Source organism: Plecotus auritus (assembly GCF_963455305.1).
Source record: "Plecotus auritus genome assembly, chromosome: 15".
NCBI lineage: Eukaryota > Metazoa > Chordata > Mammalia > Chiroptera > Vespertilionidae > Plecotus > Plecotus auritus.
The window spans coordinates 993,565-1,019,740 of record NC_137781.1 but is presented as its reverse complement, the minus strand read 5'-3'; the positions used below and the strand labels follow the sequence as shown (position 1 = coordinate 1,019,740).

At 62.0% G+C, this 26,176-nt stretch overlaps 1 protein-coding gene across 2 annotated transcripts in view; it reads left to right on the top strand.

The window, feature by feature from the left end:
- CEMIP (cell migration inducing hyaluronidase 1) overlaps positions 1-26,176 on the top strand; it is a 158,583-nt gene that overhangs the window by 71,702 nt on the left and 60,705 nt on the right. The window contains exons 2-7 of one of the 2 annotated variants that reach the window (XM_080651477.1): positions 13,862-13,943; positions 14,236-14,357; positions 19,055-19,201; positions 19,633-19,771; positions 21,517-21,753; positions 24,588-24,767. In XM_080651477.1, coding sequence (XP_080507603.1) covers positions 14,252-14,357; positions 19,055-19,201; positions 19,633-19,771; positions 21,517-21,753; positions 24,588-24,767 — 809 coding nt within the window. In that variant the 5' untranslated portion in view covers positions 13,862-13,943; positions 14,236-14,251. Of the gene's footprint in view, positions 1-13,226; positions 13,944-14,235; positions 14,358-19,054; positions 19,202-19,632; positions 19,772-21,516; positions 21,754-24,587; positions 24,768-26,176 lie in introns of those variants that run through there. The other variant, XM_080651476.1, reaches the window with a different exon arrangement.

The window sequence follows — 26,176 nt, the reverse complement described above, 5'->3', positions numbered from 1 at the left end:
GGAGCAGGGAGTAGCTGGGGGAGCAGGGAGGAGCAGGAGGAGCAGGAGGAGCGGGGGGAGCAGGGAGGAGCAGGAGGAGGGGGGGGAGCAGGGAGGAGCAGGAGGAGCAGGAGGAGCAGGGGGAGCAGGGGGAGCAGGGGGAGCAGGGGGAGCAGGAGGAGCAGGGGGAGCAGGGGGGGCAGGGGGAGCAGGGGGAGCAGGGGGAGCAGGGGGGGCAGGGGGAGCAGGAGGAGCAGGGGGAGCAGGGGGGCAGGGGGAGCAGGGGGAGCTGGGGGAACAGGGGGAGCAGGGGGAGCAGGGGGAGCAGGAGGAGCAGGGGGAGCAGGGAGGAGCAGGAGGAGCGGGGAGAGCAGGGGGAGCAGGAGGAGCAGGGGGAGCAGGGGGGGCAGGGGGAACAGGGGGAGCAGGGGGAGCAGGGAGTAGCTGGGGGAGCAGGGGGAGCAGGGGGAGCAGGGGGAGCAGGGAGGAGCAGGAGGAGCAGGAGGAGCGGGGGGAGCAGGGAGGAGCAGGAGGAGCGGGGGGAGCAGGGGGAGCAAGGAAGAGCTGGGGGAGCAGGGGGAGGGGGGGAGCAGGGAGGAGCAGGAGGAGCAGGGAGGAGCAGGAGGAGCAGGAGGAGCGGGGGGAGCAGGGGGAGCAGGAGGAGCAGGGGGAGCAGGGGGAGCAGGGGGAACAGGGGGAGCAGGGGGAGCAGGGAGGAGCAGGAGGAGCAGGAGGAGCGGGGGGAGCAGGGAGGAGCAGGAGGAGCGGGGGGAGCAGGGAGGAGCAGGAGGAGCAGGAGGAGCAGGGGGAGCAGGGGGAGCAGGAGGAGCAGGGGGAGCAGGGGGGCAGGGGGAGCAGGGGGAACAGGGGGAGCAGGGGGAGCAGGGAGTAGCTGGGGGAGCAGGGGGAGCAGGAGGAGCAGGAGGAGCTGGGGGAGCAGGGAGGAGCAGGAGGAGCGGGGGGAGCAGGGAGGAGCAGGAGGAGCGGGGGGAGCAGGGAGGAGCAGGAGGAGCAGGGGGAGCAGGGGGAGCAAGGAAGAGCTGGGGGAGCAGGGGGAGGGGGGGAGCAGGGAGGAGCAGGAGGAGCAGGGAGGAGCAGGAGGAGCAGGAGGAGCAGGGGGAGCAAGGAAGAGCTGGGGGAGCAGGGGGAGCAGGGGGAGCAGGGAGGAGCTGGGGGAGCAGGGGGAGCAGGGAGGAGCTGGGGGAGCAGGGGGAGCAGGAGGAGCAGGGAGGAGCAGGAGGAGCAGGAGGAGCAGGAGGAGCAGGGGGAGCAAGGAAGAGCTGGGGGAGCAGGGGGAGCAGGGGGAGCAGGGAGGAGCTGGGGGAACAGGAGGAGCAGGGGGAGCAGGAGGAGCAGGAGGAGCAGGGAGGAGCTGGGGGACAGGGGGAGCAGGGGGAGCTGGGGGAGCAGGGAGGAGCTGGGGGAGCAGGGGAGCAGGAGGAGCAGGAGGAGCTGGGGGAGCTGGGGGAGCAGGGAGGAGCTGGGGGAGCAGGGAGGAGCAGGGGGAGCAGGGAGGAGCTGGGGGAGCAGGGAGGAGCAGGGGGAGCAGGGAGGAGCTGGGGGAGCAGGGAGGAGCAGGGGGAGCAGGGAGGAGCAGGGGGAGCAGGGAGGAGCTGGGGGAGCAGGGAGGAGCAGGGGGAGCAGGGAGGAGCTGGGGGAGCAGGGAGGAGCTGGGGGAGCAGGGAGGAGCAGGGAGGAGCAGGGAGGAGCAGGGAGGAGCTGGGGGAGCAGGGAGGAGCTGGGGGAGCAGGAAGAGCTGGGGGAGCAGGGGGAGCAGGGGGAGCAGGGAGGAGCTGGGGGAGCAGGAAGAGCTGGGGGAGCTGGGGGAGCAGGGGGAGCAGGGGGAGCAGGAGGAGCTGGGGGAGCAGGAGGAGCAGGGGGAGCTGGGGGAGCCGGGTGAGCAGGGGGAGCAGGAGGAGCTGGGGGAGCAGGGAGGAGCAGGGAGGAGCTGGGGGAGCAGGGAGGAGCAGGGGGAGCAGGGAGGAGCTGGGGGAGCAGGGGGAGCAGGGAGGAGCTGGGGGAGCAGGGAGGAGCTGGGGGAGCAGGAAGAGCTGGGGGAGCAGGGGGAGCAGGGGGAGCAGGGAGGAGCTGGGGGAGCAGGAAGAGCTGGGGGAGCTGGGGGAGCAGGGGGAGCAGGGGGAGCAGGAGGAGCTGGGGGAGCAGGAGGAGCAGGGGGAGCTGGGGGAGCCGGGTGAGCAGGGGGAGCAGGAGGAGCTGGGGGAGCAGGGAGGAGCAGGGAGGAGCTGGGGGAGCAGGGAGGAGCAGGGGGAGCAGGGGGAGCAGGAGGAGCAGGGGGAGCAGGAGGAGCAGTGGGACAGGGGGAGCTGGGGGAGCAGGAGGAGCTGGGGGAGCAGGGAGGAGCTGGGGGAGCAGGGAGGAGCAGGGGGAGCAGGGGGAGCAGGAGGAGCAGGGGGAGCAGGAGGAGCAGTGGGACAGGGGGAGCTGGGGGAGCAGGAGGAGCTGGGGGAGCAGGAAGAGCTGGGGGAGCAGGAAGAGCTGGGGGAGCAGGGAGGAGCTGGGGGAGCAGGGAGGAGCAGGGGGAGCAGGGGGAGCAGGAGGAGCTGGGGGAGCAGGGAGGAGCAGGGAGGAGCTGGGGGAGCAGGGAGGAGCAGGGGGAGCAGGGGGAGCAGGAGGAGCAGGGGGAGCAGGAGGAGCAGTGGGACAGGGGGAGCTGGGGGAGCAGGAGGAGCTGGGGAGCAGGGAGGAGCTGGGGGAGCTGGGGGAGCTGGGGGAGCAGGGAGGAGCCGGGAGGAGCCAGGGGGAGCTGGGGGAGCTGGGGGAGCTGGGGGAGCAGGAGGAGCTGGGGGAGCAGGGCGGAGCAGGAGGAGCTGGGGAGCAGGGAGGAGCTGGGGGACAGGGGGAGCTGGGGGAGCAGGGGGAGCAGGAGGAGCAGGGGGAGCAGGGAGGAGCTGGGGGAGCAGGGGGAGCAGGGGGAGCTGGGGGAGCAGGGGGAACAGGGGGAGCAGGAGGAGCTGGGGGAGCAGGGAGGAGCAGGGGGAGCAGGAGGAGCAGGGGGAGCAGGGAGGAGCTGGGGGAGCAGGGAGGAGCAGGGGGACAGGGGGAGCTGGGGGAGCTGGGGGAGCAGGGAGGAGCTGGGGGAGCAGGGGGAGCAGGGGGAGCAGGAGGAGCAGGGGGAGCAGGGAGGAGCTGGGGGAGCAGGGAGGAGCAGGGGGACAGGGGGAGCTGGGGGAGCTGGGGGAGCAGGGAGGAGCTGGGGGAGCAGGGGGAGCAGGGGGAACAGGGGGAGCAGGAGGAGCTGGGGGAGCAGGGAGGAGCAGGGGGACAGGGGGAGCTGGGGGAGCAGGGGGAGCAGGGAGGAGCTGGGGGAGCAGGGAGGAGCAGGGAGAGCAGGGAGGAGCTGGGGGAGCAGAAAGAGCTGGGGGAGCAGGAGGAGCTGGGGGAGCAGGAAGAGCTGGGGGAGCAGGAAGAGCTGGGGGAGCAGGGAGGAGCTGGGGGAGCAGGGAGGAGCAGGGGGAGCAGGGGGAGCAGGAGGAGCTGGGGGAGCAGGGAGGAGCAGGGAGAGCAGGGAGGAGCAGTGGGACAGGGGGAGCTGGGGGAGCAGGGGGAGCTGGGGGAGCAGGGGAGCAGGAGGAGCTGGGGGAGCTGGGGGAGCAGGGAGGAGCCGGGAGGAGCCGGGGGGAGCTGGGGGAGCTGGGGGAGCAGGAGGAGCTGGGGGAGCAGGGAGGAGCAGGAGGATCTGGGGAGCAGGGCGGAGCAGGAGGATTTGGGGGAGCAGGGAGGAGCTGGGGGACAGGGGGAGCAGGGGGAGCTGGGGGAGCAGGGGGAGCAGGGGGAGCAAGAGGAGCTGTGGGAGCAGGGGGAGCTGGGGGAGCAGGGAGGAGCTGGGGGACAGGGGGAGCAGGGGGAGCTGGGGGAGCAGGGGGAGCAGGGGGAACAGGGGGAGCAGGAGGAGCTGTGGGAGCAGGGGGAGCTGGGGGAGCAGGGGGAGCAGGGGGAGCAGGAGGAGCAGGGGGAGCAGGGAGGAGCTGGGGGAGCAGGGGGAGCAGGGAGGAGCCGGGAGGAAGGCTGTGTGCACCCTCTGAACTGCTGCCGCAGGCCTCCTGACATTCTAGCCGGCAGCCCCCTGCCTCGTGCTCTCACGCCAGCCCTGGCCTCCTCGCCCTGAGTGTGCCCCCTCCACCCCCTGATTCACATCCGAGCCACGAGGGGACGGAGAGATGCTTAGAAAGGCACACGGGCCGGCGGGTCTGACCGCCCCCTTCCCTCCCCAGGCAGCGGGGCAAGGCGAGGTCAGAGGTGACTGGCAGCAGCCGGAGATCCCTGGAAAGCAGAACTCCCCCACTTCCGTGCGCTGAGTCCCTGAGGGTTGCAGGCAGCGGCCTCCCTCGGCCAAGGCGCCTCCCTTCTGCGGGCTCCTGGGCTGCGGCCCCGGGACCACGCGCCGAGCAGCCCCGGCCGTGGCCTCGATCCCCGCCTGGCGAAGCTTAGGGACAGTGAGCAAACTCACAAGCAAATGCAGGATGGGAACGGGGGCGGGTGGGGAAAGCCACCAGGACGGAGAGGACCTTCCTCGGGGGGAGGGGTGTCAGGGCTTTTACTGAGCCGGAGCCTGGTGGAGGGGGAGGGGCACAGGGGACATTCCGGGCAGCGGGAGCAGCACGTGCAAAGGTCCTGGGGCACACAGGAGCGTGGCATCCTCCAGGGAGCGGCAGAGAGGCCCCCAGGAGTGGAGGCGGAGAGGGAGCCGGGCCACGGAGGGCCAGGTGAGGGGGTCCCACTTCATTCTCCGTGCGATGGGAGGGCTTTGGTGTGTTTTTTTTTAATTTAAAAAAAAAAATATATATATATATATATATACTTGTATTGATGTCAGAGAGGAAGGAAGAGGGAGAGAGAGAAACATCCATGATGAGATAGAATCATGGATCGGCTGCCTCCTACTGGGGATCGAGCCCACAACCCGGGCATGTGCCCTTGACCGGGAATCGAACCTGGGACCCTTCAGTCCGCAGGCCGACGCTCTAGCCACTGAGCCACACCGGCCAGGGCGATGGGAGGGTTTTTAAGCAAAAATGAACCTTGCCCTGGCCGGTGTGGCTCAGTAGATAGAGCGTCGGCCTGTGGACTGAAGGGTCCCGGGTTCGATTCCCGGTCAAGGGCACATGCCCGGGTTGTGGGCTCGATCCCCAGTAGGGGGCATGCAGGAGGCAGCCGATCCGTGATTCTCTCTCATCATGGATGTTTCTCTCTCTCTCTCTCTCACTCTCCAAAAAAAAAAAAAAGAAAGAAAGAACCGTAATGCACGCTGGCTGGCCTGCGGGACGTGGGCTGGGTGGGGGAGAATCTTACAGGCAGCGGCGTGGCTTCATCCTTCCTGCTGTGGCCCCCTTTCCTGAGGACGTGCCCGCGTGGGCACGCGCGCCCATGGGAGACGGGAGGGCTCCTGGGCCCGTGGGGTAGCGGGAGGCCTCCCTGATGAAAAGGGACGTTTGGAGAGCAATGAGACTTGCGGGGAAATGAGCCTCCATCTCGCCTTTCCCTTTCGGCTGCACCTTGGCAGTCAGGGCTGTTGCCATGGTAACTATCAAAACACGCCTCCCATTGGCTTCTGCGGAACAGGAGCTGCCTTGGCGCGTGTAATTGCAAAGGTCAGGCCGAGGGCTGGCTTCAGGCAAGGCTGGATCCAGGCGCGCACGCACGCACGCACGCACGCACGCACGCACGCCACGCCCCCTTCGCTTGTCGTGGGTCACATGACCACCCCTGAGCCAATCACAGCAGCCAGGGGTCGGGATGAAGTCATTGGGTCCCATGGCCATCTCTGGAGCCAAGGTGGGTGTGGCTCAGCCCCTCCGAACCCCCGGGCCTGGGCGGGTGGGAGACATGGCTGTCCAGGGAGGAGCGAGGTGCTGAAGGCAGGGCAGGGGAAGCCGGCAAACAAAACCGCCCTGTTGCATGACTGGTGTGGCTCAGTGGTTGAGCATCGACCTAGGAGCCAGGAAGTCAGGGTTCGATTCCCGGTCGGGGCACAGGCCCGGGTTGTGGGCTCCATCCCCAGTGGGGGGTGTGCAGGAGGCAGCCGATCCGTGATTCTCTCTCATCATCAATGTTTCTCTCTCTCTCTCTCTCTCCCTTCCTCTCTGACATCTATAAAAATATTGAAACAAACAAACAACACCCGCCCACATCCACGTCCACCTGGCACCACACAGGCCCCCCTTCCCCGCCCCCCCCCCTCTTGAAGGCTGTTCCTCCCTTTGTCAAAACTCCAGGTGTGTCTGGCTCCTGGAGACCCCGGGCCCTGTGCGCAGGCCTTTGCCCCGGGTGCCCCTCCCAGGCCGAGGACCCTGGAGTCTAGTTCACAGGCCCCAGCCCCTGCCTGGCCCCCTCCTGGGTCACGGGCCCCATCCCCAGTTGGGGGCTGAGTCCAAACACGGCTCTCTATTCGGGCCTCCGAGGGCGAGGCCTGCACCGGAACCACCCAGGGTGTCAGGTGTGTGTGCAGAGGGGCTCCTGGGTCCTGGTCCAGACCAGCCACAGGGTCAGGACCCCGGGCGGGTCGTGGTGGGGCGGGGTGGGGTCTACACGTGTATCCTGCTCCACAGGGAGACCTTTGTCTGTCTCTCTCTGTCTCTGAATCTCTCTGTCTATTATCTATCTCTCTGTCTCCAACTCTGTCTCTGTCTCTGTCTCCCTCTGTTTCTGTCTCTCTCTATCTCTGTCTGTCTCTATCTCTGTCTCTATCTCTGTCTCTGTCTCTGTCTCTATATCTCTTTCACTCTCTATCTCTGTCTCTCTCTGGCTCCATATCTCTGTGTCTCTTTATCTCTGCCTCTATCTCTGTCTCTGTCTCTGTCTGTCTGGTGTGTGTGTGTGTGTGTGTGTGTGTGTGTCTCCTCTACACCTTCCCAGCTCAGACTGTCAGCCCCCTGCCTCCAGGCTGTGGGACGAGCCTCTCTGGACCCCCCCCCCCCGCCCCCTGTGCATCTGAACGTGGGTGCTTCTGAGCGGCAGCCTCACCCAGAAACAGTCAGCACACACAGAACAGATCGGCTCAGAACATCCCGGAACCGCTCACCTGGGCCAGGGCCTGGGTTCCGGGAGCAGAGTGTGCCGAGCGGCCCGCTCTGCGAGCACCAGCCTCGTGGCACCCGTCCTCCCCTCCTCCTCTGGGCACCAGGACCCCGCGGCCCCCCTCCCCCCCCCCGCTGACGAGGCCCCGAGCCCATGCCCCTTCCTCGAGTCAGGCCTCCCCCAGAACACGCCTGTCACAGCCCCCTGTCCGTGGGCCTCCCCCACCCCTCCTCCCCCGCCGGTCCCCTCCACCCTCACCACTCAGTCCCAGCCCCACCGCTACCCACTCTGAGGACATGGCCTGCTGGCCTCACATCCTTGTTTCTATGTATAAACTAGAGGCCCGGTGCATGAAATTCGTGCAAGAGTAAGCCTTCCTTCCCCCGCTGCCGGCGCTGGCTTCCCTCCGGCACCCAGAACTGGCTTTCTTCCGGCCGCCAGCTTCATCTGGAATGACATCTGGAATGATGTCCAGTCTAATTAGCATATTACCCTTTTATTATTATAGATTATTATAGACTAGAGGCCCGTTGCACGAAGATTCGTGCAGTAGGCCTTCCTTCGCCTGGCTGCAGGCACTGGTTTTCCTCCGGCACCCGGGACCCAGGCCTTCGCTCTGGCTGCCGCCTTCTGTCTTTGCTCCAGCCGGAGTCTTCACTCCGGAGCCTTCCGTCTTTGCTCCAGTCAAAGCCTTCACTCCAGTCAGAGCGCCGCTCCTGTAGCTCTCTCCGCCCCCCGCCCTCCCCCTCATAGCAGGCACCCCGCCCCGCCCGGCTGCTCCGCACCTGCATGTGTGCTGCCCAGAGACCCGGAGTGGCTCAGGGGGGTGAGGCCACCGCCATCTTTGTCAGGTTAATTTGCATACTCACGCCTGATTGGCTGGTGGGTGTCATGAAGTGATGGTCAATTTGCATATTTCTCTTTTATTAGTGTAGATATGTTTATTGATTTCAGAGAGGAAGGGAGAGGGAGAGAGAGAGAGAGGAACATCCATGATGAGAGAGAATCATGAATCGGCTGCCTCCTGCACGCCCCCTACTGGGGATCGAGCCCGCAACCCGGGCATGTGCCCTTGACCAGAACCGAAACCAGACCTTTCAGTCCTCAGGCCGACGCTCTATCCACTGAGCCACACCGGCCAGGGCTGGGCTCACATTCTTGACCCTCAGTGTCCTCTGCCTGGGTGCTCACCTGGCACCCCGCCCAGTGGCCACTCCTTCCCCCTTATCTGCTGACCTTCCTCTGGAGCTCCTGACCCGCAGACACCCCGGGAGGTACTGATTGACCCCTATTCTCTCACCACGCCCACCCACCTGAGCTAGGCCATGAGCTCTCGCCCACCCAGGGCCGCTCCTCCCCTGCGCTCCCCCCCCGTCCCCCCCCCCCCGCCCCCGCCCCGCTGTTTGTGCTGGGCCCGGGCCTGGAGCCCGCCTGCTGCCGACACTTCATAAATGTGCCTTCAATTAATCCCACTCGGCAGACGGCTCTCCCTCCCCCTCTCCCCGCCCACCCCTCCCGCCCAGGCTGGCAGCTGGCAGTGTCTTCATAAAATACACCCTGACTTATCCCCCCTGCCCGGCTCCTCTGGTCTGCTGGAGCCCCCACACTTTTGGGGTGAAGTCTGAACCCCTCAATTTGCATCCAAGGTGCTTCAGGCTCTGGACCCGCTTATCTTGCCCCCCCCTCCCCCGCCGGCGTCCCATCTGTGACTTCGAATCTAGGTTGTGCTCTTGGAAATAAAGTTGTCTGTGGAACTGAGCCCCGGGCAGGGTGCCCTCAGTGTGGACAGCGGGTGCAAGGCCCATTGGGGGCCCCGGGGGAGTGATGCAGGCCCCGCCCTGGAGGGAGGGGGTGCCGAACGGTGGGGGGCATGTTGCAGATGTCTTTCTGGAGCTTCGGAGACAAGGGGGCCCACACAGGGCAACTGAGGCCAGGGTGGAGGCCAGGGTGGAGGCCAGGACAACTGCTGATGCTGGACTTTCAGGGACAAACATAGTGGATGGGGGTTTCCTCCCGCAGGCGCCACCCACCCGCTGGGAAGGTGTGTGGACAGCCAGGTGGGACCTGGGCGGGTCCAGGCTCTGACTCACCCCGGAGAAGCCTCCTTGGAGGCTGCTGTACGCAGTGATGGGGCCCGGGAGCTGGCCCCTCCCAGGGAGCAGAGCCCACCGCAGAGGCCCAGCATCTCCTGCAGGGGGCGCCTGGCTGTGGCGGGGCCCTGGTGGGGCCCAGGTCTGCTTGTCCTTGGAGTCAGGCGTGCTGTCCCTCGGCGCCCTGCTGGGGTGCACTGCCCGGCCCTGTGTGCCCCGAGGAGCCCCTCTGACGCTCCGGGAGCTTCGTCAGCGGCTGCGGGGGTGACAGAGCAGGAGGCGGGACGCAGCCCCAGCATGGGGACCTGCCCGGGCACCTTGCTGGCTGCACCTCTGCTCCTGACGCAAGGCGCTGGGGCTCAGCCCGCAGAGGTGGATGTCGCTACACCCCGCTGAGCCCCAAGCAATGAGGCTGTGACATCCATCCGGGACCCGGCAGCCGTGGGGAGTCTTGGACATGCCTGGGGGTGGGGGAGGCCTGCAAGGAGCCGGACTTGCCTTGTGAGTAAGTGGCTGGGAGGTGTGAGGCGTCTCATGCTGTGTTCCGTCTGGAGTGCGACTTCACAGCTCATTGCGAAGTTCAGAGGGCGCACTGGGCAGCCGGGAGGATGGTGCCAGAGAAGAAGCATGGAGTCGGGGGCCGGCAGGGAGAGAGTGGGCGGCGGGGGCCACGGGCCAACCACTCCCTTCTCCCCATCACCCCCCATCCACCCAATGGTACCTGAACCCCGGCTGGGGAATGACCTGGGCTATGCGATAATCCTGTTTCTCTTTTGTTTTGTTGATGCTAAGTACACCATGGGGGACATAGTAACATTGTAACAAGGATGATGGGAATATAGTCGGTAACATTGTAACAAGGATGATGGGAATATAGTCAGTAACATTGTAACAAGGATGACAGGGGATATAGTCAGTAACATTGTAACAAGGATGATGGGGATATAGTCGGTAACATTGTAATAAGGACCATGGGGAATATGGTCAGTAACATTGTAACAAGGATGATGGGACTATGGTCGGTAACATTGTAACAAGGACGAGAGGGAATATAGTCGGTAACATTGTAACAAGGATGATGGGACTATGGTCAGTAACATTGTAACAAGGATGATGGGACTATGGTCAGTAACATTGTAACAAGGACAAGAGGGAATATAGTCAGTAACATTGTAACAAGGATGATGGGACTATGGTCAGTAACATTGTAACAAGGACACTGGGGGATATAGTCAGTAACATTGTAACAAGGATGATGGGAATATAGTCAGTAACATTGTAACAAGGATGATGGGGAATATAGTCAGTAACATTGTAACAAAGATGATGGGAATATAGTCAGTAACATTGTAACAAAGATGATGGGGAATATAGTCAGTAACATTGTAACAAGGACACTGGGGGATATAGTCAGTAACATTGTAACAAAGATGATGGGGAATATAGTCAGTAACATTGTAACAAGGATGATGGGACTATGGTCAGTAACATTGTAACAAGGACAAGAGGGAATATAGTCAGTAACATTGTAACAAGGATGATGGGACTATGGTCAGTAACATTGTAACAAGGACACTGGGGGATATAGTCAGTAACATTGTAACAAGGATGATGGGAATATAGTCAGTAACATTGTAACAAGGATGATGGGGAATATAGTCAGTAACATTGTAACAAAGATGATGGGAATATAGTCAGTAACATTGTAACAAAGATGATGGGGAATATAGTCAGTAACATTGTAACAAGGACACTGGGGGATATAGTCAGTAACATTGTAACAAGGATGATGGGGAATATAGTCAGTAACATTGTAACAAGGATGATGGGACTATGGTCAGTAACACTGTAACAAGGACAAGAGGGAATATAGTCGGTAACATTGTAACAAGGATGAGGGATGGTGGTGTCAGGCGGGTACTGGACTTACCGGGGCAATCACTCCCTAAGCTATGTAAATGTCTATCACTATTATCGTTCACATGAAACGGTATAATATAAATGCTGTCTCTCAGCTGTAACTGAAAAGTAAGTTCAAAAAATAATCTAAAAACAAAAAGATTAAGAAAAAAGGACGCAAGGCCCCTCTGGAGGCGAGACTAACCCTGTTCCTCTCTCTCCCTGTGCAGGTGACAAGCTGAGGACCCAGGGCAGGTGTGGCCAGCCACCTGCCGGGAGAGGACAGACCCCGCCTGGTGCTGGCTGTGACGGAGCCAGGAGAGGCGGAGACGCGATGGCAGCCAGCGTCCCTGGCCCTTGCTTTGCTCTGTGTCTCCTTGGCCAAGGGGCCTGGCAAACACAGGGACCAAGCCACCGCTGGAGGGGGACCCGGATTCCAGATAACATCCGCTGCTCACTGTGTGGAGCCCGGGGCGCTGCCTCCACAGAGCGTGTCCCCAGGGGCGCTGGTCCCCTGACGGACTGAGCCAGCTCGGGGCCACTGGGACCGGCGAGGTCAGGGGGCCTCCAGCCTTGGCCCCCACGTCCCTCGGAGAGATTTCTTGCCCTATGAGCCGACGGCGCCCGTCCCTGGCCTCCCACGGCTGGGGTTCATCTCCCAGGGGTGTCCTGGCCGCAAAGACACGGAACCCCAGCTCCAGTGCCAGGGAGCTCTCAGGGGCGATGGAGAAAGCTGCCCCCCTGGTGTCCAAGTGGAATTTGGGGATCACGTCGACAGACTGTCTGGGGGCGGCTGGGAGCTCTCGGGCGATGGAAGCTATGCGCGGGGACGTGGGCCACCCCAGCAGCGCGGGGTCCCCGACTCAGGGAGGGTCTCAGGCGGGCCTGGCGCAGAGCCGAAGGGAGAGCCCCGCTACGTTAGGAAGAAGCCATTTGAGCTCCGTCCCCCCAAGAAGGGGATCTTGTTGACCTTTGAACTGAGCTGTGATTGGATGAGACGGGATCAAGCTCTGAGCCTGTGGCCGCCTCCCTCTCCATCTCAGGACCTGCAGGCGCCGGAGACACCCTCGCTGCCGCTGGGGACGGGCCCACGCCTGCCGCCTCCAGCCTCGTCCATTCCTGCCTTTCACCAGCGAAGGGCCGGCTTTTGGACCCACAGGCCGGGCTCCCTCCGACAAGGCCCTGGCAATTGGGGGCTTGTTGGCAGCAGCAGACAGACAACTGCCTTCGGTTCCTCTAAGCGGATGGCGCCGTGGGAGCGGCTCGGCTTTCCCAGGGACCCCCCCGCCCCCCCACTCCCCGCCTCCTGTCCCCAGAGGCCCCTCCTCTTTGTGGCGAAAGCGGACACCCCTCCTGTGGGCTGTGGGAAAGGCCCGACCCAGATGCCGCGATGCGTGACCTGAGCCCCGGCTCGGGCACTAGAATGGGCCCTTGTTCTCCGCGGGCCGGGCCAGGCCTGGGCCCGCTCCCGGGACACCGTGCGCATTGATCCCGGGAGGACCGCCCGGCCCGCCCCCGGGGCCCGGGCCCCACACACCTGTGCGGAGGGGCGGGCAGCGGGCCAGTGGCACCCCCCGTCCCCCCTCCCCCCGGGCCGGTCTCTCTGCGCCATCTGCGCGCCCCACGGGGCCGGGGACAGCTCTCTCTCGGGGTGGCATTGTGTTCTGAAAGGGCAGCCTGGCGCCTGGCTGTAAAAGCTCCTGTCCTGAGGGTTATCGGGCCGGATCACCCTCCGCATGGGTGACAGGGACAATACAGGCGGCGTCCCCAAGGCGCAAGGCGAGTCCACCTCTCACAGAAACAGAAACCCGAGCCGGGGCTGTCCGTTCTCCCCAGGGCCAGCCGGGGTCTCGCTCTTGGCTGGGCCATCTTCAGCGCCCGGCTACCCGCCCCCCCCACCCCGACGTGGCCCAAAGTGGCTGCTGGGGACCCGGCCATCACGTCTGTATCCCAGCTTCCCGCCTCCCCTCATGGACATTTCCTGAAATTCACATGCTGGGCGCAGTCGGCTGTGTTGGCCAGAACTGAACGCCAAGGTCGCAGCTAATGGGACAGAGGCCAGGGAAGGCGACCTTTTTCCCTGGGGGGCCCTGTGCCCAGATAAAAATCGGGGGTTCTTTCCCTAAGTAAGGGGGTGGAATGGCCCCTGGGGGGCTCAGCTCTCTCTGCCTCCCGCCCCCCCACCCCCCCGCCTCTTGGATGGGTCATAGGAGGGTTTATGGCACAGGCAACGTATTTAGGATTTCAGTATTATCACCCACATTTGTTTTATTTATGTACTTATTTATTTGTCTGTGTGTTTGTGAATCCTCCCCCGAGGATATTTGCCCCTTGATTTTTTTCAAAAAATATTTTTATTGATGTCAGAGAGGAAGGGAGAGGGGGAGAGAGAGAAACATCAATGATGAGAGAGAATCATGGATCGGCCGCCTCCTGCACGCCCCCTACTGGGAAGCGAGCCCGGGACCCGGGCATGTGCCCTTGGCCAGAATCGAACCTGGGACCCTTCCGTCCGCAGACCGACGCTCTATCCACTGAGCCACACCAGCTAGGGCTGCCCATTGGGTTTTAGGGAGCGTGGAAGAGAGAGGGAGAGACAGAGACACATCGATGGGAGAGAGACACAGCGATGGGTTGCCTCCCTCACGCGCCCCGACCAGGGCCCGGGCCGGGGAGGAGCCTGCCACCGAGGTCCCTGCCCTTGACCGGAATCGAACCCGGGACCCTTCGGTGGGCAGGCCGAGGCTCTATCCACGGAGCCACACCGGCTGGGGCCATAGAGACTGGCTTTAGAAGCACAGACGGGTGAAGGCGGGGTCCGGGTTCGAAACCTGACTGTTCGCTTCCTCCTTTCTCAGATCGGGAAGCAGCGGACCAGAGAGGTTAAGCAACTCCGCGGAGGTCGCACAGCACCCAACGCCCAGCGCCTGTTGTGTGGGAGTATGTTTGTTTTTCTCTGTGTTTTAAGGAGAAAAAAAAAAAAAAGCCTCGTCAGGGAGGGGAGGGAGCAGGCGCCTCAGAGCTGAAATTCCATCCACCGCAGGGTCTCCGGGCCGCAGGCGGGGTGACGGCGGGGCCGGCGTGCCCCGATCTGCCCTGGCGGTGCTGAGTCACAGCGGCGGGAGCGTGCCCGCCCTGGCACTGCCCGTGTGTGTGCACGTGGCCCCGGCTGGGCGCGTGTGCCTGCCCGCCCGGGGAGGAGGCCGGTCTGACGGGCGCGCTTCTGTTTCAGGGAGAACTCTGCCAGGATGGGGTTTGCTGGGAGGCGGGACCGCTCATGCCAGGCGCTGCTGCTGCTGCTGCTGACAGCCAGCTGCCTCCTCCTGGCCCCCCTGCCTGGGGCCAGGACCGCAGGTGAGCGGGGTACAGCAGGTGGAGGGAGCTGCTGGGGTGGGTGGGGGCACGGTGGGGAGCGCCGGAGAGGGGGTCCCTGCTTGCCCCTGCATCCCGGGCAGGTCTCATCTGGGGCTTCAGTCTCCCCACGCATGGTGGCGTGGCCCGGTTAGACTCAGGGGTCGCGGCCTCTGTGGCTAGGGGAGCCAGGCGAGCCACATAAACCATTGGCTCTGGCCAGGCGGGGGGCTGTGGTCGCCTGGGAAGTTCAGGGTCCCCCCTCCCCCCCGTCTCCCCACTAAGGGACACCCACTTTTCCTTTTTTTTTTTTTGGTTTCTTTTTTTTTTCTATTTTTTTCCTTTATTAAGGTACTAGTGGCCCGGTGCACGAAATTCGTGCACGGGGGTGTGTGTCCCTCAGCCCAGCCTACACCCTCTCCAATCTGGGACGTCCCTCTCACAATCCAGGACTGCTGGCTCCCAACTGCTCACCTGCCTGCCTTCCTGATTGCCCCTAACCGCTTCTGCCTGCCAGCCTGATCACCCCCTAACCACTCCCCTGCCAGCCTGATTGATGCCTAACTGCTCCCCTGCCAGCCTGTTTGCCCCTAACTGCCCTCCCCTGCAGGCCTGGTCACCCCTAACTGCCCTCCCCTGCAGGGTTGATCACCCACAACTGCCCTCCCTTGCAGGCCTGGTCCCTCCCAACTGCCCTCCCCTCCTGGCCATCTTGTGTCCACATGGGGGCAGCCATCTTTGACCACATGGGGGCAGCCATCTTGTATGTTGGAGTGATGGTCAATTTGCATATTACTCTTTTATTAGATAGGATTACAATGTGTCCTCATTCCCCCATTGTCCCCCCCGCCCCCCCCTCCAGTAAGGGACACCCACTTCTTTTTTTTTCCCCTTTATTGATTAAGGTATTACAAATGTGTCCTTATTCCCCCATTGTCCCCCACCCCCCAGTCCTGCCCTCACCCTCACCCCCGGTGTCCGCGTCCATCGCTTAGGCTTACATGCATGCATACAAGTCCTGTGGTTGAGCCCCACTTCTCCGTGGTGGCCAGTCGCTGCCCTGTGGGGAGGCGGGGCCCCTGTGGTAGGATCTTGCGCATCTTTAAGAGAAGCCAGAAAGGTAGGTTTTGACGTAAAAGCTCCGTGCGCGTGACACGTTGGCAGCCGGCTCGGATTTTACGAACCCGGTGTCTGTGAGCCGCGGGCCACCCCGGGCCACCGGATGCCAGGGCTCCCGTCCTGGGGTCTGGCGCCTGCGGTGTGCACTTGAGGCGGGGTGTACAGCTTTTTAAAAAAAATCTCAGTATCAGCTTTTTCTTTTTTTTTTTTAAATACACCGAGTGGCCAGATGACGATGACCTCTGAACGCATCATAACCTGGCCACTCAGTGTGTGTCCTATATAATCCTATAGAATAAAAGGCTAATATGCACATGGTCCCCTCGACCAGGAGTTCGACCAGCAGGCAGGCCGGCCAACTGCCCATGTCCCCTCCCCCTGGCCAGCCTGGCCGGACCCCACCCATGCACGAATTCATGCACCAGGCCTACAATATATATATATATATATATATATATATATATATATATATATATATATATATATATATATATATATACTGAGTGGCCAGGTTATTATTCGTTCAGAGATCATCATCATCTGGCCACTCAGTGTATATTTTTATTGATTTCAGAGAGGAAGGGAGAGGGAGAGAGAGAGAGAAACATCCATGATGAGAGAGAATCACAAATCGGCTGCTTCCTGCACGCCCCCCACTGGGGATGGAGCCCACAACCCGGGCATGTGCCCTGACCGGGAATCAAACCTGGGACCCTTCAGTCTGCAGGCTGACACTCTACCCACTGAGCAACACCGGCCAGGGCAGGATCTGCTTTTTCTTGGCTGGTTTTGAATTAACATCCAGAAGCACAAGGCATGCTCAGCTGGGAATGGGAAACAGAGTTTAAATGAACAGAAATAGGGGGAGAAGGTGAGAGGCGGGGAAGGACTTGCACGTTTTGGAAAGAGGTTTAGTGCTAATACCATCACTGTCAATTGCTCTTATTTAAAAAAAAAAAAAAAAAGTGTTTTTATGGATCTCAGAGAGGAAGGGAGAGGGAGAGGGAGAGAAACATCCACGATGAGAGAATCACGGATCAGCTGCCTCCTGCACGCCCCCCACTGGGGATGGAGCCTGCAACCCCGGGCCTGTGCCCTGACCGGGAATCGAACCCTGACCTCCTGGTTCATAGGTCAACGCTCAACCCCTGAGCCAGGCCGGCTGGGCTGTGTCTTCTGTTTGAGCGCAAACTGTTTGGGAAGTCTGGCCCCTCCGGCCTGGTCTTTGCTCTGACGTCAGAGAGATTCATGGTCCAAGCAGGTCGGCCTTTCGTTCATGCTCCCCTCCCCCTGCTTCCCACGGCCCCTCCTGGGAAGGGCGGTTGCCATGGCGGACTGTTCAGCCAAAGGCACAGACCCCTCCCAGCCACTCCAGTGGCTCCCGTGGGCATCCGGGCCGTGGAAGGTGCCGGGCCAGGGCTGTGGCCACGGGGCTCTGCACCTGGGTCAGCGCGGCTGGGCCCCTGCTCCTGAGGATGGGAGAGCCCGGGGGTCAGGCTGACCGCCTCGAACCGGGGCAGAGCCCACGCGCACGTGGAGACTGAGGGTGCTGTCCTGGGAGGTGGGTGCTGAGGCTGAGGATCTGCCCCTGGATTTGGGATCATTTCTCCTGCACGTGGCTCCACGCCCGGGCCGTGGGCTCCCCAGTCGGCCCCTGGGTGTTCCCTGCACGACTGGGGAGTCACCTCCTTAAACACAGGCACCCCAGGTCTGGGACCAGGGGGAGGCCAGCCCGGGGCCTCTGACTGGCTGCTGCTGAAAGCCAGCCAGCCAGCCCATGCTGGGACCCGTCCCAAGACAGACACAGGGACCGGGGACCCCGCCTGGGAGGCCCTGGGTGGGAGGGACAGAGGCTCCAGGCCCCGGGGACCACGTGGGCCGCAGGGCAAGGGAGCAGAGGCCTGCCATCCTGGCCGCCCTGCCCTGTGCTGGACGGAGCCCCCGCCGGTGGGCCAGGCCACGCTTCCCCCTGGAGTCCCCGGGGGTTTGCAGCAGCAGGAGGAGTAGCCGTTTCAGTAAAACCCAGTGGGAGGTCCTGCTGGTGAAGGAGAGTGGCAGCCTGAGCGTCTGCCCCCTGGTGGTCAGTGCACGTCATAGTGACCGGTCACTCCGCCGTTCGGTCCATTTGCATATTAGCCTTCTATTATATAGGATTTTTAAATGTGTTTCTATTAAACTCAGAGAGGAACGGAGAGAGAGATAGAAGTATCAGTGATGAGAGAGAATCATGGGTCGGCTGCCACCAGGCACCTGATGGACAAGTGGAAGGCATGGGCTGGGCCCCGGCTCCTGGCTCCTGTCAGCGACTCCTGGCTCACGAAGGCCTCGCTTTTAGTTCCGGAGAGAGGAGGCCTGAGCTGCGAGGATGTGCGAGAGCCCCCTGCCCCCTTCTCCCCCTCGTCCCCCCTCCCCCGTGGGCTGTGGCCATCTCACGTGGCCAGGTTGGTGTGTAGGAGTCCCCCCTGCCCCCCCTCTCCCCCTCGTCCCCCCCGTGGGCTGTGGCCATCTCGCATGGCCAGGTTGGTGTGTAGGAGTCCCCCCAGCCCCCCTTCTCCCCCTCGTCCCCCCTCCCCCGTGGTCTGTGGCCATCTCACGTGGCCAGGTTGGTGTGTGGGAGTCCCCCCTGCCCCCCTCTCCCCCTCTCCCCCCTCCGTGGTCTGTGACCATCTCACGTGGACAGGTTCTTGTGTGGGAGTCCCCCCTGCCCCCCTCTCCCCCTCGTCCCCCCTCCGTGGGCTGTGGCCATCTCGCGTGGACAGGTTCTTGTGTGGGAGTCCCCCCTGCCCCCCTCTCCCCCTCTCCCCCTCCGTGGGCTGTGACCATCTCACGTGGACAGGTTCTTGTGTGGGAGTCCCCCCTGCCCCCCTCTCCCCCCCTCTCCCCCCTCTGTTGTCTGTGACCATCTCACGTGGCCAGGTTGGTGTGTGGGAGTCCCCCCTGCCCCCCTTTCCCCCTCTCCCTCCCCCGTGGTCTGTGGCCATCTCACGTGGCCAGGTTGGTGTGTGGGAGTCCCCCCTGCCCCCTTTCCCCCTCTCCCTCCCCCGTGGTCTGTGGCCATCTCGCGTGGCCAGGTTGGTGTGTAGGAGTCCCCCCTGCCCCCTCTCCCCCCTCCCACCTCCGTGGCCTGTGGGCATCTCGCGTGGCCAGGTTGGTGTGTAGGAGTCCCCCCTGCCCCCACTCCCCCCTCCCCCCTCCGTGGCCTGTGGGCATCTCGCGTGGCCAGGTTCTTGTGTGGGAGTCCCCCCCTGCCCCCCCTCTCCCCCTCGTCCCCCCTCCCTTGTGGTCTGTGGCCATCTCCCGTGGCCAGGTTGGTGTGTAGGAGTCCCCCCTGCCCCCCTCTTCCCCTCGTTCCCCCGTGGTCTGTGACCATCTCGCGTGGCCAGGTTGGTGTGTGGGAGTCCCCCCTGCCCCCCTCTCCCCCTCGTTCCCCCGTGGTCTGTGACCATCTCGCGTGGCCAGGTTGGTGTGTAGGAGTCCCCCCAGCCCCCCTTCTCCCCCTCGTCCCCCCTCCCCCGTGGTCTGTGACCATCTCACGTGGCCAGGTTGGTACGTGGGAGCCCTGACATCTCTCTCCTTGACAGAGGCCCCCGAGTGTCCAGACCAGAGCCCCGAGCTACAGCGCTGGGACCCTGGCCACGCCCGGGACCTCCGCGTGCACATCGGCCGGGGCCAGGCGCTGCTGCTGGCCTCATCGGCCACCGTCCACTCCATCAACATCTCAGACGGGGGTAAGCCGGCCTCGCCCGTCCCCGATCGCTCTCTGCCTCACGGCCCCAGGGCCTTGCAGGTGGGACGCAGGTGACCCCGTGCGGGGTGGGCGGAGCCAGGCACGGGCCTGGGGTTCATGGCAGAGCATCTGGTCCTTTGAGGTGCCCACCCTCCGGCTCGGGGCACCTGGGTCCAGGCACAGAGAGAAGCCCTGATGGAGCAGAGCCTCCCGGCGCTCGGGGCACGGCTCGCCTCGCCGCCGGGGGCCTGCATGCAGGGGTGGCGGGAAACCCCCACAGCGCTTAGCGGGCAGGGAGGAGAGAGAAGGAAGCCCTGTGAGCACACGCCTCTCCCCGCCCCCACCCACACCCTCACCCTTGACTCTTGGAGCCTCACCCCTGCCCGCCCTCCCGCTCCCGGCCCTCACCTCGCCCCATTCCCGCCCCCTCAGGAAGGCTGGTCATTAAGGACCACGAGGAGACCATTGTCCTGCGGACCCGCCACATCCTGATCCACCAGGGCGGAGAGCTGCATGCTGGAAGCGCCCTGTGCCCCTTCCAGGGAAACTTCACCATCCTGCTGTACGGCAGGTGGGTGGGGGTGCCCCCGGGCCAGGACTGCTCTCGGATCTGACGGAAGGAGGCTTTTTAGACGTTCATTTCTTTATTGACCAGAGGCCCCGGGGCACAACATTCGTGCATTGGAGGCGGGGGGAGGGGTCCTCTCAGCCCGGCCTGCACCCCTTGCAGTCTGAGAGCCTTGGGGGACGTCCGATGGACTGCTTAGGCCCGCTTTCCAGGGAAGCAGGAGAGGCTCCCGCCACGGCCGCTGCGCTCGCCCGCCGTCCGTCTGGCTTGTGACTGAGCGGCGCTCCCCCTGTGCGAGCGCACTGACCACCAGGGGGCAGCACCTGTGTGGAGCGTCTGCCCCTGGTGGTCAGTGCACATCATAGCGACCGGTCGCTCTGCCATTCGGTCGATTTGCATATCACCCTTTTATTATATAGGATTTTTAAATGTGTTTTTAGTGAATTCAGAGAGGAAGGGAGAGAGAGAGAGAGAGAGAAACATCCGTGATGAGAGAGAATCATGGATCGGCGGCCTCCTGCACGCCCCGCACTGGGGGAGGGAGCCCGCCACCCGGGCATGTGCCGTTGACCGGGAATCGAACTGTGACCTCCTGGTTCCTAGGTCGAGGCTCAACCACGGAGCCACACCGGCCGGGGATGGAGGGAGGCTTTTTAAGGGAGAGAGGGGACGGGGCAAGGCGGCCTGGCTTTCCTGCGAGATGGGGTTACCATCGCGTTCCGCCCTATGGTAATCGCGAACAAGACAGACGCGGTGGTGGGGGAGCTGAGTGGGAGCCTGGGCCCGTGTCTGTACTGAAGTCACCAAAGTCCGTGCCAGCCCCCCAGCCCCCCCAACCCCCCAGCCCTGCCCCGCTCGCTCGGGGAGGCTCTGAGTGCATTTAATTGGCTGCGAAGGACAAGATAAAGAGAGTTCCGTGCCGCATTGCCTCTGGCTGCGCTCCTCCGCCCACCTCCCCCCACCCCGGGGCTAGAGACGGCTCAGAAGCTGCAGCCAAGAACACACCAGTGTGGGGCGTGCAGGAGGCAGCCGACCCATGATTCTCTCTCATCATGGATGTTTCTCTCTCTCTTTCCCCCTCTCCCTTCCTCTCTGAAATCAATAAAAAATATATTGAGAATCCCTAATGGTTAGGGCCTAACCGGTTTGGCTCAGTGGATAGAGCGTCGGCCTGCGGACTGAAGGGTCCCGGGTTCGATTCCGGTCAAGGGCATGTACCTTGGTTGCGGGCACATCCCCAGTGGGGGGCGTGCAGGAGGCAGCTGATGGATATTTCTCTCTCATCGATGTTTCTAACTCTCTATCCCTCTCCCTTCCTCTCTGTAAAAAGTCAATAAAATATATTTAAGAAATATATATACACTGAGTGGCCCGATGATGATGATCTCTGAACGCATAGTAATCTGGCCACTCAGTGTATATATGTTATATTAGAGGCCCAGTGCATGAATTCGTGCATGGGTGGGGTCCGGCCAGCCTGGCCAGGGGGAGGGGACATGGGCGGTTGGCCGGCCTGCCTGCTGGTCGAACTCCTGGTCCAGGGGACAATGTGCATATTAGCCTTTTATTCTATAGGATGTACACTGAGTGGCCAGATGATTATGGGTTCAGGGATCATCATCATCTGGCCACTCCGTGTATATATATATATATTGAGAAAAAAAATAAGGAAGAAAAGAAAGAAACCCCGCTGGGGTCAGCGCCCAGGAGAGAGGCGGCGCTGATCCAGGCTCTGCCTTCCCTCCCAGGGCTGACGAGGGGGTGCCGCCGGACCCGTACTTTGGCCTCAAGTACATCGGGGTGGGCCCCGGCGGCACGCTGGAGCTTCACGGGCGGCCCAAGCTCTCCTGGACCTTCCTGACCCGGACCCTGCGCCCCGGCGGCCTGCAGGAAGGAGGCTTCTATTTTGAACGGAGCTGGGGTCACCGCGGCGTCATCGTCCATGTCATCGACCCCAAGTCGGGGACCGTCATCCACTCCGACCGGTAAGGCTTGTCCTCACCCGAGCGCGGGCTCCTGCTCCCTCTCCGCCTCCTTGAGTCACGTGGGTGTCGGCGGCCGCCGGGAACCGACGGCCGGGCCCTGGCTGGTGTGGCTCGGTGGTTAGAGCGGCAGCCCACACGCCGACGGGCCTGGGGTTCGATTCCCGGTCAAGGGCACGTACCTGGTTGCGGATTCGATCCCTGGTCCCCGTCTGGGTGTGTGTGGGAGGCTACAGAGGGGTGTGCCTCACATCAATGTCCCCCCCCCCTTCTCTCTCTCCTGCACCCCTTCCCCTCCCTTCCACGCTCTCTAAAAAAGAATAAATGCCTTAGCCGGTGTGTCTCAGTGGTTAGAGCGTCGGCCTGCGGACCGAAGGGTCCCGGGTTCGATCAATTCCAGTCACGGGCACGTCCCTCGGTGGCAGGCTCCTCCCCGGCCCAGGACCTGGTCGGGCGCGTGTAGGAGGCAACCCATCGATGTGTTTCTCTCCCATCGATGTCCCTTTCTGTCTCTCCCTCTCTCTTCCACTCTCTCTAAAAATCAATGGAGCCCTGGCTGGTGTGGCTGAGTGGATAGAGCATCAGCCTGCAGACTGGAAGGTCCCAGGTTCAATCCTGGTCAAGGGCACATGCCTGGGTTGCAGGCTCGATCCCCAGTGGGGGGCGTGCAGGAGGCAGCCGATCCATGATTCTCTTCCATCATTGATGTTTCTCTCTCTCTCCCTCCCCCTTCCTCTCTGAAATCAATAAAAATATATTTAAAAAAAACGTAAAATAATACATAAAATAAAAATCAATGGGAAAATATCCTCAGGTGAGGATGAACAACAACAACAAAGACTCTGACAGCTGACTAAGTCTCAGCAAAGATAATAATACGCACTCAGATGAGAGCGTCGGCCTGTGGACGGAAGGGTCCTGGGTTCGATTCCGGTCAAGGGCAGGTACCTTGGTTGCGGGCACATCCCCAGTGGGGGGCGTGCAGGAGGCAGCTGATCGATGTTCCTCTCTCATCGATGTTTCTAACTCTCTATCCCTCTCCCTTCCTCTCTGTAAAAAGCCAATAAAATGTATTTAATAATAATAATAATAATAATATGCACTCGGCACACACTCACAGACGCAGGCTGCGTCGCCTGAGGAGGTAGCTGGAGGAGGGTGACATAGGCGTGTGCTGGGAGGGGCGGTGAGCGTGTGGCCAGCAGCGAGGAGGCGAGGCCGAGTGAGCCGAGGCAGGAGCGGGCATGCGGGGGGCCAGGATGCGCCCGGATGCGCGGGGCTTGCCGCTGCCGATTCCCGGGGCGGGGCCCCGGTGCCAGAGCCAGGTGATGCCAACCGTGACTCCGGCACCGCCCCGCCCCCCGGCCCCTGGCCCCTGCTGTTCCACTCCGAATCGTGGCTGTTCACGTGGTTTGCTTTCTCCAGATTCATTTCAGAACTGTTTTGCCCCGTAAGTCCCAAGACTTAAAATCCTCTTGGGAATTTCCACCGTAATGGCACCAAATCTTCATAGCTACCGGCGGGAGAGTTGGTGTCCTTACGGAATTGTGTCTTTTTAAAAAATGTATATTTTTAAATTGATCTCAGAGAGGAAGGGAGAGAGAGAGAGAGATAGAAACATCCATGATGAGAGAGAATCATGGATCGGCTGCCTCTTGCATGCCCCACACTGGGGATCGAGCCCGCAACCCGGGCATGTGCCTTGGCCAGAATCAAACCTGGGATCCTTCAGTCCACAGGCCGACGCTCTATCCACTGAGCCACACCAGCCAGGGCCAGAATTGTGTCTTTGTCAGTCCTTGTCCACCAGGGGTAGAGATTTTTTAAAATATATATATATTTTTACTAGAGGACCGATGCACGAAATTCCCCTCCTTTCCCCCCTTGCTGCAGCTTTGTCTGGAGGGTCATCTGGTCTAATTAGCATATTACACTTTTATTATTATTATAGATTGATTTCAGAGAGGAAGGGAGAGGGAGAGAGAGAGAGAAACATCCATGAATAGAGAGAATCATGAATCGGCTGCCTCCTGCGCGCCCCACACTGGGGATCGAGCCCACAACCCGGGCCTGTGCCCTGACCGGGAATCGAACCCGGGACCCTTCAGTCTGCAGGCCGACGCTCTATCCACTGAGCAACACTGGCCAGGGCAGGTACAGGCTTTTTAAAAAATATATATTTTATTGATTTTTTTACAGAGAGGAAGGGAGAGGGAGAGAGAGTTAGAAACATTGGATGAGAGAGAAACATCGATCAGCTGCCTCCTGCATATTCCCTACTGGGGATGTGCCTGCAACCAAGGTACGTGCCCTTGACCGGAATCAAACCCGGGACCCTTGAGTCTGCAGGCTGACGCTCTATCCACTGAGCCAAACCAGTTAGGTCTCTCCCTCTCTTTTTAAAAATATATTTTATTGATTTTTTTACAGAGAGGAAGGGAGAGGGATAGAGAGTTAGAAAGATCGACGAGAAACATCCATCAGCTGCCTCCTGCACACCCCCCACTGGGGATGTGCCCGCAACCAAGGTCCATGCCCTTGACTGGAATTGAACCCGGGACCCCTCAGTCCGCAGGCCGACGCTCTATCCACTGAGCCCCACCAGCCGGGGCAGGTGCAGGCCTTTAGAGATCCATACTTACTTCCTGGGCAGTTTATCTGTATGAGGGCAGGTTATCGCTATCGCGTTTGAGGGGCCCTTTTTTTTTTCTGGAATGAGAACTTCTCTCTTTAAAAGTCAGAACCCCGGGGTCTCAGGCTGGCGCATCGGTTGTCGCCAGAAAGACACGCGCTTCGCTCTGTGACCGCCCCTCCCCCCCGCCCCCGTGCGTCCGCAGGTTCGACACCTACAAATTCAAGAAGGAGAGCGAGCGCCTGGCCCAGTACCTGAGCGCCGTGCCCAGCGGCAGCATCCTGTCCGTGGCCGTGAATGACGAGGGGTCCCGGAGCCTGGACGACTCGGCCCGGAAGGCAATGACCAAGCTGGGCAGCAAGCACTTCCTGCACCTCGGCTTCCGGTACCTGCACCCTCCCCCCCCCCCCCCCCCCCCCCGCTCCCGGCCCCAGAGCAGCCCTCCCAACCCAGTCCCCTCTCCCCAGGGCCAGCCACCCCCAGGGGGACCCGGGCCACCCAGGCGCGTTCCCCATCCGCCCGGGGCATCCGAGAACCTGTATGGGTTTCTCCGGGGTGTGTTTCATGCGGAAAATGCCGGAGGCCTGTGTTTGTATGAACTCATTCAGTCCGTCAGCTGCGTGCAGAATCCTATATAATGAAAGGCTAATATGCAAATTGACCCTACCGGTGGAACGACCGGTCGCTGTGACACGCACTGACCACCAGGGGGCAGACGCTCGGCGCAGGAGCTGTCCCAGGTGGTCCGTGTGCTCCCACAGGGGGAGCGCCGCTCAGCCACAAACCGGGCTCACGGCTGCGAGCTAAGTGGCGGTGGCGGGAGCCTCTCCCTCCTCCGTGGCAGTGCCAAGGATGTCCGACTGCAGCTTAGGCCCGATCCCTGTGGGGAGCGGGCCTAAGCCGTCAGGTGGACATCCCCTGAGGGCTCCCGACTGCAAGAGGGCACAGGCCAGGCTGAGGGACCCCCCAAGTGCACGGTACATGAAATTTGTGTACGTGGGGGGCCAGGGTCCCTCAGCCCAGATTGCGAGAGGGCGCAGGCCAGGCCAAGGGACCCCACCGGTGCATGATCGGTGCCGGGGAGGGATGCAGGAGGTTGGCCAGCCAGGGAGGGACCGCGGGAGGGTCTAGGGCGTGTCTGGCCCATCTCACTCAGTCCTGATTGGCCAGACCCTGCAAGCTAACCTACTGGTCAGAGCGTCTGCCCCCTGGTCGTCAGTGCATGTCATAGCAAGTGGTTGAGCGGTTTTAGCATATCATTAGCATATTACGCTTTGATTGGTTGAATGGATGAATGGACGACCGAACACTTAGCATATTAGGCTTTTATTATATAGAATATATATATTTTTAATATATTTTTATTGACCTCAGAGAGGAAGGGAGAGGGAGAGATAGAAACATCCATGAGGAGAGAGAATCATGGATCGGCTGCCTCCTGCACGCCCCCTACTGGGGATCGAGCCCACAACCTGGGACCCTTCAGGCCGCCGGGCAAGGCTCTACCCACTGAGCCACACAGACCAGGGCGACTTGCAGAATATTAACGGTTCATCTGCTGAGTGACAGCCAGACCTTAGAGGCACAGCCCGGGCTCACTGGCCTTCCTCTTCCGCTGAAGAGAGAACAGAGAGAGAAGAGAGAGAGAGAGAGAGAGGAGAGAGAGAGACGGAGAGCAGGAGGCGAGCCTGCAGGGAGGGGAGGGCAGCGTCCCGGGAGACCAGCAGGCCAGAGGCCAGGGTGCAGGCTGCAGCAGGTGTGCAACCGAGGGAGGGAGGGAGGGAGGAAGGAAGC